We start from the raw sequence: 12,719 nt of genomic DNA on the forward strand, positions 1-12,719 counted from the left end.
TTCCGGGCTGAATATGAAAACGTCCGGGCTCGGCAGTGTGTCGTATTACTCTATACCGCGCTATTATCCCTGTTAATCTAGGGATAGATTAGAGCGCCCGGACGTTCTGATATCGAGCCCTTGAATATAGAGCCATTATAATATATATTCCCTTACCTGTAAACTCTTAATTTCATAGTACTAAAACGGGGTTTGGCGGGACTAGGTATATACTGTTATATTCGTTAATTAAACTGTACCTAGTTATATACCTACTAAGGTAGGGTGCCTGCCCGCCTATCTTATACTATAAATTTTAATAACCACTTAATTATATTACTATAACTATTATTACTGCCGCCGTGATAGAACGACCCTACGGCCCTACACTGCCGATCGCTACCTATAACTGGGTAAAAAAGGCGTAGCGAGCGATTCAGGAATGTACTTTCTCGAACGGCTACTCTTTTATTATTAAAGAATAGTATCCGCCTATCTTTTTAGGTCAAAGTCCGATACGAATTATATTCCGTGATAGGAAAGGACTTTCTAAGGGAGCTTAAGTAACCGTATCTTATAAGACTAAACGTAGGAAGACGTTTACGTAGATAACTAACTACTCTTTTCGGATTAATATTAAAGAGCAGGGCGGTAAATAGATCGTGGATCCTATTCGTGGGCGTAGTAACAATATAGTAGCCTCCTCCTACAACTATCCCGTAGGCTAAAGCCTCTTCCTTTCCTGCCTTTCGGAACTCTTAGCTTTCTGTATTTAAAGATAAGGTTATTAATATATAAAATACTAGTATTCGGCCGTAGTAGATCGTGATAAAGCTCCGAAATCCGGAATCTCTAGAATAAACGCCGGTTTAGGTTATTTATACGGATATTATAAACTTACTTACTAAACACCGTAGAGAAGAACTAGCCGGCCGTACTACACTATAATAGCTTTATAAGGTATTTTCTTCTCCTATATATAGAAACCCTAGGTAATGCCTACTATTTATATAGTAATTAGATAACAAGTCAAGCTTCTTTTACTAAGACCTTTAAGATAATATAGGCCGTGTCGAGTACCTTGTTTTTACGCTATAATCCTCTATTAAGCTTCTACGTTAATCGCCGGACCTTTTATTACTCGACTATACCTATAAGACTAACCGCTTTAATATACTATTACTTAGTATCCACGGTATTACGTCTTTTTGTAAGGCGTTCTAAGTTATCTATACCTTCCTTAATAAGGAAACATAAGGTTAATATAGCTAGGCTTTAGAGTGCTTCTTAGAGATTCTAGGTATATCTTACCCTTTACTACGTTATATTACAATTTATTATAAGCTTATATTAATTGATACCCTTCTTACCTACCTAAAATTATACTCTATTAACTTTATTTTATACCGCTAATATATTAATACTAATATCCCTACTAAAATAAAGACCTTTTTCCTAAAACCGACTCGAATAACCGATAGATAGGTTAAGCGTTACCCTTAATTCGTTACTTTTCTCTAGGCCTAGAATACCTTAACTAATGGTAGTATAGAGAAGGTATTTAATTAGTAACTAAAAGAGTTCTAGCGGGATAGCGTATACCTAAAAAACGCTATTAAATATACTATAAATACCTGGAGTATATTATAGAAGGAGAGGTTCGTTCGTTACTAGCTAAATAAAGTGCTTTACTTCGGGCACTTAATAATATCTATTATAGAGTCCTCCTATAGAAGCGTTAAGACTTTTCTATACTCCTCTATTAGTGATTTAGCGATAGTCTTTCGTAAACTAAAGCTATACTAAAGAAACTAAGAGGAGGAGATTATTCTAGAGAGAAATAAGCCAATAAATAAAGTAGCGTTTACTACCCAAGGCGTTCCTTTTAGCCTTATTCGATATTAACTCGTTCTATAAGCTCTCTAGCTTATCTAGCATAATACAATCTCGCGCTTACCTCGGGTAAGCCGAGGTTATAATAAATAGCCTTAACTAACACTAATAATTAACGACTACCTTCTCTACGCTATTTTTAAGACTAACGGCCTACCTTATTATTACGTAATTACTTATTATATACGTAATAATAAACCCCGTAAGATACGGTCTTTTAATTCCTACTAGCATTAGAATCGTGACGAGGTTAACGCGTAGGATTGCGATAATAAAGGAACCACTACTAATAGTAGTAATACGCCTAGCCTCTTTAATCCTCGATTACCCTTAGATCCTATACTTATTCATAGAAAAGGCCGTCTAAAGGGCGCTATTACGATATCGAGTTCGAGCCACGCTAAGGGCTACGGGGTTAATAGTACACGGAGACTACCCTCGGCTTTAGAGATTGTCTAAGTAGAAGAACGGAACGAGGTAATTACCCCTCTATTTACTACGCCTATTACCCTATCTACTATTAACACGTATAAGCCTAGAATTATAGCTCTATATAGAAGTTATCGGATCTACGAAGATATCGAGGAATACGTTAAGAATCCCCTTATTAACGCTCTTAAGTATCTATATATCACGATTTTGATAGCGTTTAAGGGTGTTATCGATATATAACTAAGGCAGATTAAAGAAAAGGCACTTTAGGTGGCTATTAACGAGCTCGCGGAAATAGATTAGCTAGATACTTAGATTATTATTATTATTATAGTATTACACCTAATTAACGAAAATCGACTATACTTTAATTAAGGATATTAACGAATATAACGGTATATACCTAGTCCCGCTAAACCCCGCTTTAGTACTATGAAATCAGGAGTTTATAGGTAAGGGGATATATATCATTATAGCCCCACACTTAAGGGCTCGATATCAGAACGTCCGGGCGCCCCAATCTGTCCCTTGATCTATGTCGAACAGAGCACAGTCTTTTTCGGTTACGTAACGGGCCGGATTGCCAAGGGTACAATCCGGGTGGACGCTTACAGAATCTGCACTATATAAAATACGGTGGCAATGTTTCCCTAACGGTCCGACACAGTTATAATTATACACAATTGCCTTAATTAATTTTTAACCTATTTTATAACGATTTTGACTACGCTTTATCTGATAATTAAGAGTCTCACCTACTAAGTGAAGATATACCCATGTTACCTACCTTTACACTACCGATTGAGGAGCGATCTAGCCGCACCGATATAGCGAGTCTATTCTATAACCTCTTTATAACACTTTACGACTATTTACAATCCTATTATATAACCGCTAAGATATCGTATCTTAGCCCTATTACGTATAAAACCTATAAGGATTAGGAGCTCTAGTAACGCCTATACGAATCGGTTACTACCTATAATAACGTATAGCGGTTTCTCCGCCCAGTTAATCCGACTTAAACCCCCGAAGAGCCTATAATACCGAATTACGACTCTTTCCCCTCTATAACGCCTAGGCATACCCCTACGTAATATCTTAACCTTACGGATACCGGCTAGAGGGCGTACGATATCGAAATCGCGCGCTAGAAGATCCTATAAGCGTAATACGATAGCTACCTAAAGGGGATTAATGCTATACTAACCTAGTAGGTTAATACTATCGACTAAAGCCGTAGATAACTACTACGAGGAGGTATACCCCGCGAGGTATATAAAGCTGTTAAATGTAATACGGAATAATACCTAGCTACCCGCTGAACCGATACCCATAAAGAGTACATTAAGTATACTCGTTACTCTACGAATAGCCTTAAGAAGCTCGGGGAGTGGTTAGATAAGTGGCAGCTACTACTATAAAGCTATAAAGATACCGGTTCGAAGCCCGTCACGTATATATAGATTATAGATTTCTTTAGAGGTATACGCCCTTATACTGGCCGCGATTAGATAGAGGCCGAGGGACGCCTTATAGATAACTAGGTAGTTATACCCGAAGACCTTTACACCCTTGGTCAGACATATATTAATACTAGACTTAAAGACTAAGGAAAACGCGGTAGCCACCGCACTATAGTATTCTCTACACTACACACTAAAAGCGAAAAGGGCGAGGATACCTTAAATACTACGGCTAAGCCTAAAAAGGGTGGCTATAGAAAGAATAACGCTAAGAATCCTATAGCCACACCTTCTACTACTTTAGCTAACCGTTCCTCTTCTAAACGCGGCTAATCTACTCTATAGAGAGGGCAGATCTACTGCGTATACGCTATACCTAGCCACGATAGTAACGCCTACTTCTATCTATTCCCGGATACGGTATATAACGACTAAACGCCCTTTAAAAGCACTAAAATAACCGTCTAACGGATCCTTAAATATAACCCCGCTCTACGTGCGGAAGTAGAAGAACTACGCGCCGTAAAGAAGGTGAAGAAGGATATAAGCCGGGACTCTGTATAGCTTAAAGAGGCGTGACTCGACTATAGCAGCGTCTGTAGCGGCGTCTCCCACGCTATTACCTTTATAGCGGGTACTACTACTAGTTACCCTCTTCGAACCTCTGCTATCCTCGATTCCGGTACCACGATTTATATTTTTAACGAATTTTCCTGTTTTTCTAATTTTATACCTACCGCGCAGAGAGACTACGTAATAGCCGGTAGTTTATCCCTGCCTATTAAAAGTTACGGTAACGTGACCGTGAGACTAAATGGACTAATAGAAGGCCTCGATTTTAGACTATTAAACGTTATATACTACAAAGATTTTACCTATCATTTAATCTCAAACTAACGGTTACGACTACGAGGATACTAGTAGAATTAGAAGCCACTAAATAATTACCTTTAATATACCGATAGATCTATTTTATTCTAGCTAAGTTATCACTTCGATTAGACCGTTATCGAGTACGTGCCCTGCGATTCTGACCTCTCTACGGCCGCTCTTCTAGGCTCCTCTTCTTCGTCGTCTTCCACCCGAAAAGCCGTCCATAAATCGATAATACGTTATCTAAGCACTACGGAGGGCATCTTATAGCATCTACGGCTAGGGTATACTAGCCCTAAACCACTACGGCACCTAGAAGAGTAGACGCAGGGGGCCAAAATAAAGGGACTAATAACTATCGACTACGAGGCCTACAAGCTTATAAAGATCAAGCGACACGTTAGCAGGCACCCTTATAACGCACCTACTACTACAGGGGAAGAGTAAGCGATTAATTTCACGGATTTTAACTAAACGTCCGACAGGGACTCGCGGTTTATATTTTTCACCGACCGTTATAGTGGTTTTACGGCCACCTACGTTATAAAGAGTAAGCTAGCAGTAGATATCCTTACAATAATTAAGGAATTCCTCGCCTAAGTGGACCGTTAATTAGGTTATAAGGTACGCGTTTTCGAATCTAATAATACGCTAACTTAATCTAACGATATTATCCTCTTCCTACGCGAGGAGGGTATTCTATTAAAGGCATCCACCGCCGACACTTAAGCGCAGAATAGGGGTACTAAACGTGCTACTGCTGTGGTTATTTCGAAGGGTTATACAATAAATATCCACGCTAAGCTACCGCCGTTTATATAGCCTAAGGCTATTCCCACGGCCGTATACGTCTATAACCGGACGCTATAAAGGCAGTATAATAATAAGGATTGAAAAACGCTATACGAGGTCCTCTTTAGAAGGAAGCCGATTTTATTATATCTTCGAGCCTACGGCTATAAGGCGTACGCAATAACCAAGGACGGCTAAAAGGGCGCTAATAAGCTATTAAATCGTATCGCTCCTCGTGCCTATATCGGCTACCTTATCGGCTACGTTTCCACTAATATTTCCGTATCTAGATACCAGGCCGCCGTAACTATAACCGCGCTATTCGTATGTGCCATATAGATTTCGACGAATATGACTTTTTCAACGGCGATATTAACGCCTTTAAGGATAACCTCCGTTAATTAACCGAGGAGTAATTAGAAGACCTAATTAGTTAGATCGAGCAGGAGAGGGCTAGAGATTTATAGCCGTTTACAGACGTATAAGCTAAGGACCCCCCCTTTATATAACTGCTTATTTTAAACTGTTTATAGCCTTAGATCCGGGGCAAAACGCCCCCGGATCCCCTTCCTCGACGGTTTTACCGTTAAGGTTATACTCTGTAATACCCGGCCGTAAGGGGGTAGAAGTGGCTAGATAAAACTTAGGTCACGAATAGCACGATTTAGCGAGTATAGCGCCTGATTACCATCTATAACCACCTATTCCGCTACTTCCCTCTTTACTAGTAGCCCCGCCGTCGGTTATAGCGCTAATAGTAGCTGTTATATTAGGAAATCGTAATACCCCTGCGGTTACGGCCGTAGGGTTTTAGGATAACGGAACACGGTACCGCGATACCCCTATAGCGACGGCTATAGAGCTCCTATTAAATAAAGGAGCGCGACTAATATGGTAAGGAGATAGCTAGAAAAGAGACTATTAGGTTACTGCGTTTAACGCTAGCCGCCACGCCCCTACTATACGCATTAAAGATAGGACTCCGCTAACCAAATTACAGTTAAAAAGGACCACACCTATAACGCTATAGCGGCGTTTATCGCTATTACTCGAACCCACGGCCCTAATTGCTATCTCGGAAAATCTTACCCCGGCGGTAGCCTTAGCCGCGAAGATCTATTATAAAGACCTCCCCCCTCCTCCGAAGAACCCTCGCGATATACCCTTATACCCTTACGGCCACCTATTCCGATAGGCATAAGAAGACTACCTGCGGAGCTATAAGGAGATAGGATCGTGGATACGGGTACCGGCGTCCGTAATAGATAGAAATCAGGTTCTGAACTCGATATAGGTGATAATATATAAATTCGATAAGTATAGATTTCTATATAAATATAAGGTAAGGCTAGTAGTACGAGGAGATTAATAGTATTAATCCTCTCTTAAGGAGACGCATGTAGTAACGCTAGCCGGACGGTTATTCCGCGCGTTAATAGCTATCGCCGCCCGTTTTAACCTTACGCTACTATAATTCGATATAGTAAACGCGTTTATATATGCGCCCCTCCCCCACGATATCTTTATATACCCGCCGCTAGGCTTTCTAGCCCCTAAGAGTCGTCTTTACCTGAATAAGGCGTTATATAGACTTAAGGAGTTCTTATTACTATAGTAAAACCACTTTTCGACTATCCTCTTAGCGGACGGTTTTTAGATAGTGTCGTAGGAACCGTGTTATTTTCTACGACGTGGTTTAATTCTATTCTTCTACATCGACGATATCGTTATTACTTATAAGGAATAATATAAGGCGTAGATAAAGTAGGCCATTAATAACCTATAACGCCACTATAACCTAAAAGGTAGCGAACCTCTATAATAGTTCCTTAGTATTAAGGTTATTCGCGACTATACCGCCCGTAAAATCTAGCTATTATAACACGACTACGTTACTAAGTTAAAACGCCTATTAAAGCTAAATAGTAATAGTAAGCATAGTAATAACTATCGCCTAACGCACCTAATTAAAATCGCAGAACTACTGCCCTATTCAGGGACCTTAACGGATATTAAAAGCTATTAACGGAAGATAGGATCTATACTATACGTAGTAGTGATATCGTGGCCTAATATCGCGTTTATAGTATCTAGGCTATACCGGTTTAACGTTAATCCAGGGCCTATTCACTATAAGGCCGCCGATTATCTAATCCTTTATCTAATTAATAGCTAATCGTTTACGTTAGAATTAGGGGGTAACGATACTATCGAAATCTATACTAATACCTCGTTTACCGATAATACCCTTGATCGTAAGAGTAGTCAAGCCTATATAATACGCTTATTTAGCGGTATAATCGCGTAGCGCGCTAATAAGCAGGATACAGTTATAATATTAATAACGAAAACAGAGCTATTAGCGTTAGTATAAGGTACTAAAAAGGGTATTATTATATAACGCCTATTACTTAGTATAGGAGTTGAATATAACGATCTGGAATTAAGGATCCTATATAATAATAACTAAACGATTTAATTAGTTAACTAAGAGATTAGTACGCTAATAACACGCCTCCGTTATATCGATATCCACGGCTATTAGTTACGTTAAGTAAAGGAATAAGGGCAGATAATTATAACGTACATCATAAGCGCGGAGATAATAGTAGACGGGCTGATAAAGACGTTATACGGCGAGAAATCTAAGATATTCAGGTCCTAGGTGGACGTGATAGATATACGGGAACGGTTATAACAGCTAGAGGAAGTCCGGATAGAATATTTAGAGGACCTAGAGGATAAATTTAAGGGCGGCTATAGCGAATAGATTATATAACTAGATTATCTGCCGATTACAAATAGCTTTAATCGCCTAACTAACGTTTTAGGGCGATTAGGAGGTATATCGAATAGACTATAGTCTTTTTCGGTTATATAATGGGCCGGATTACTAAAAGTATAATCCGGGTAAACGCTTACAGAATCTACACTATATAAAATACGGTAGCAGCGTTTCCCTGACGGTCCGACACAGTTATAATTATATATAATTGCCTCAATTAAATTTTGACCTATTTTATGACGATTTTGACTACGCTTTAGCTGACAATCTATCCCCATGTGGGACGGATCCAGAATACCTTAACCTGCCACGACGCTCCTCGGTTGCCCAGCGTCGACTTCCTCCAAGTTATCACAATGGCTTCCCGTATGCACGAAGCAACTCCCTCCATTTATTGAGCATCCTGACTTACCATGACGTGTAGTGAAGCAATTTATTCGCAACGTGCGTTCCGCGAAGACCATCGCCGACGAGCGGGCTGTTATTCAAAAGGAAAGCGCATCGATTCGCGCAAGCTTCAGGGAGGAGAGTCACGACCATGGGACCCGGTAAGCTCCAACTCCTTCTCGGCATATCTTGGACTTCAGCTTGTCAGTCGAAGCAGGTACTGATAGAACCAGACGAAACAATGTAGCGAAGTTGCTCTACCTCTTCACCTTGGGCGAGAGAACGCACTTTGGCCAGATAGAATGTCTCAAACTTCTCGCATCCACCCGATTTGCGGACAAGCGACTCGGTCACCTCGCCACTAGTCTGTTGCTAGACGAGAATCAGGAAGTATTGACCTTGGTTACCAACTCCCTCAAAAAGTACCAACCGCATGGTTCCATACAGCTGTCTTTTCCGCCAGTACGCTGATGAGAATCCAGTGACCTCTCCCACTCGAATCAGTACGTCGTCGGACTCGCCCTATGCACGCTGGGCAACATTTCTTCGGTTGAGATGTCGAGGGATCTTTCTTCCGAAGTCGAAATATGTGTTAATACCTCCAACCCGTACATTCGAAGGAAAGCGGCCCTCTGTGCCATGCGGATCTGTCGAAAAGTCCCTGACCTGCGCGAACATTTCATCGAAAAAGCGAAGCATTTGCTATCTGATCGCAACCATGGTGTCCTTCTTTCCGGTTTGACACTGGTCACCAGTCTCTGTGAGGCAGACGAAGAACAAGGCGGAGAAGACGGCGTTGTCGACAACTTCAAGCAGTTTGTCCCTCAGCTCGTTCGCACATTGAAAGGGCTGGCCACCTCTGGCTATGCGCCGGAACATGACGTTGCTGGCGTTACAGACCCATTCCTGCAAGTCAAAATTCTGCGTCTCCTCAGGGTACTTGCCATAGGTGATGCACAAGTCAGCGAGCAGATCAACGACATATTGGCTCAGGTGGCGACCAACACTGATTCGTCCAAGAACGTGGGCAATTCCATTCTATACGAGGCTGTCCGAACTATTCTGGATATCGAGGCCGATTCTGGCCTTCGCGTGCTTGGAGTCAATATTCTGGGTAAATTCCTGTCAAATCGGGATAATAACATTCGCTATGTCGCCCTGAACACCCTCACCAAAGTGGTTGCCATCGAACCGACCGCTGTTCAAAGACACAGGAACACAATCCTGGAATGCCTCAGAGATCCCGACATCAGCATTAGGAGACGGGCCCTCGACCTTAGCTTCACTCTCATCAATGAAAACAATGTTCGCGTTCTAATTCGGGAACTGCTAGCTTTTCTGGAGGTAGCAGACAATGAGTTCAAACCTACAATGACGAGCCAGATCGGTATCGGTGCCGACAAGTTCGCCCCCAATAAGCGCTGGCACATCGACACGATGTTGCGAGTGCTGATGCTTGCAGGGAACTATGTCAAAGAACCCATCCTATCGTCCTTCATCCGGCTGGTTGCCACTACCACGGAGCTACAAACCTACGCAGTCCAGAAGCTCTATACCAGCCTGAAGAAGGATATCACGCAGGAAAGCTTGACACAGGCCGGGGCCTGGTGCATTGGTGAGTATGGCGATGCCTTGCTACAGAACGGGCATTACGAAGAAGAGGAGCTAGTGCAAGAAGTCAGAGAGCATGAGATTATCGATTTATTCTCCTCGATTCTCAACAGTAGTTACGCGACCCAGGTATCGACCGAGTACATCGTAACTGCCCTGATGAAGTTGACGACCCGGCTATCGGAACCCACACAAATTGAGAGGGTCAGGCGGCTACTTCAGTCAAACCAGACAAGCCTCGATGTTGAAGTGCAACAACGTGCGGTGGAATACGGGAATCTCTTCTCCCACGATACAATTCGCCGGGGAGTACTCGAGAAAATGCCACCCCCTCAGATCAAAGAAGAGTCGCGGGTCCTTGGCCGAGCCACTACGAAGAAAGCGAATAAGGAGTCTCACAGGAAATCGAAGATTCTTAAGCCAACTGAAGAAGACCTACTGTTTGGTTTCGCCGACACACCTGCCACTGCCCATGGGTCTACCAAGAAGGCCAGCGCAAATCTACTCGACGACATCCTTGGTACTACTGAAACCTCCTCATCGGCACCTACCCCAACCTCTCCTACACCCCAGCAATCCAATGTCGCCTCCATCATGGATCTATTTGGTTCAAACTCGGAGGCGCAGACTGCACGGTCAGATGTACCCAGCGGCGCTATAAACTCGGGTAACTCGGCAACGCCAGCAGCGCATGTTCCAGCTGAGATCCCTTGCTACAATTCCAATGACCTCCAGGTAATTATGCAGGTCCAGCGCAATGCCGAAGGGCTAGTCCAGGCGACTGCCCGGTTTCGAAACACATCTGGCGCTGTTACACTCTCTGGCGTGGGCTTGCAAGCTGCAGTACCCAAGACGCAGAAGCTCCAGCTTACGGGCATCTCGAGCCCTCACCTGGATCCTGGGGCTGAGGCAACCCAGGTGATGAGAGTGTCCGGGGCAAAGGGGGTAAGTTGTAACGAATCAAGTATCATTCAAGGCGCGTCCTTTGCTTACTAAATTCTTCTCCAGGCACTGAGATTACGCCTGAGAATCCAGTTCATCCACCCGTCTGCTGGTCAGTTAATGGAGCAGGTAAATTGGACAGAACCATCTTGAGACAGGCAATTTACGTAACAGACACTACTGTTCTTTTCATCGTGTTTGGGGTGAACGGTGTTCCTTTTTACGGGTTGCCTCCTATCACATAAGGTAGCGTAGTCTGTCTGGTTCGTGATGTATTCAGGGCTGCACTGCGAGGACATCACGGTGTCATTTCAGGACAACGAAACAGAGCTGCGATAGCCATATCGGTTGACTTTAAGTACTACACCAAAATCTGTATATGCCAGTTGAGTCGCGACGTATTACACATGTACAGTACACGGTCGAATACTACCACACTAGGTAACGCAATAACATCGCCTCTTATTTTATCAGATGCCCTTAGTCACCTTATCGAGGTATGATAAACTACATTATATTAGACGTATAGAGTACCTTGATCCTATATATCTATGTTTATTTCTCCTGCTTTTTTTTCTATAGTTAGATATCCCTATAAAGTACTATAAGCTTCACTTAGATAAATATATATATATATATAATTCCGCACCTTTATTTATATTCTAATAGTTATAAGCCCGGCGCTCTAGTAAAACGACTATTCCGGAAGATCTAATAGCTCTAAGACAGATATCCTATTTTAAAGCCTTAAGTCCATTACGGCTATAGCTATTCTGCTGTTATGTCCGCCTGCTTTTATTATATTTAGTCGTTTTATCGCTTTGACGTACTATCGTTTAAATCGTTTAGTATTGTTAATCGACCTTTCCGCTTATCTTATTATACTGCTTTTTATTAGTATAATAATAACTTCTATAGTAGTAGTACCCGTAATAGACCTTATAATGCTTATCTTACCGAAGGACTAGCGCCCTTAGATTAAAGCTGTGAGGACTATTATATACTCCTATAATATAGCTAACCTCGTTAATCCTGACCTTAAAGAGGTTAAACCACGCCGTATCTTAACCGATCTACTAAAGCCGCCTATGTTCGCAGAACAATAAAATACCTTTAATTAGGATATACTATTTAAGATCTACTAGCTAGAAGAGGATCGTTATAAGGCCGAATAAAGGGGCCTCCACGCTCCACACGACTTTATCGCGAAGACTATTAGTCCTACCTTGAAGAATTAATACGTCGGTAAATAGGAAGTAAGGGATATACTATAAGCCCTTAAGACACACCCTAAGCCTATAAACGCCGGCTAGAAGCTACTATTAAGAGATATTAGGACGAATACCTCTAAAACGTTAGGCATATACCCTATAAGCGCTAGCTAGAAGGTCTTCTTAAGCTATACCGCGACACCGAGACGTATAAAGTTCGTGCTAATAATACTAAGAAAGATTAGATTAACGGCTTTTTTAAAGCTATCGGGAGCCTAGCCCCGTAATAGTCCGAGGCACGGTATATAAAGCTTCTACGCCCAGAAGAAAATAGCCTACCTTTTATCT

At 42.0% G+C, this 12,719-nt stretch overlaps 1 protein-coding gene across 1 annotated transcript; it reads left to right on the forward strand.

Moving 5' to 3' along the window:
* Positions 1-8,482: 8,482 nt before the first annotated feature.
* SODALDRAFT_329480 (AP-1 complex subunit gamma-1) lies at positions 8,483-11,808 on the forward strand. The gene is made up of 5 exons (XM_028610959.1): positions 8,483-8,586; positions 8,645-8,768; positions 8,841-9,029; positions 9,090-11,163; positions 11,227-11,808. Exons 1-5 carry the CDS (start codon positions 8,577-8,579, stop codon positions 11,311-11,313), a joined length of 2,484 nt encoding a protein of 827 aa, XP_028462599.1. The 5' UTR covers positions 8,483-8,576; the 3' UTR covers positions 11,314-11,808.
* Positions 11,809-12,719: the final 911 nt, after the last annotated feature.

The sequence above is a fragment of the Sodiomyces alkalinus genome (genome assembly GCF_003711515.1).
Source record: "Sodiomyces alkalinus F11 unplaced genomic scaffold SODALscaffold_15, whole genome shotgun sequence".
In the NCBI taxonomy this organism is placed as follows: Eukaryota; Fungi; Ascomycota; class Sordariomycetes; order Glomerellales; family Plectosphaerellaceae; genus Sodiomyces; species Sodiomyces alkalinus.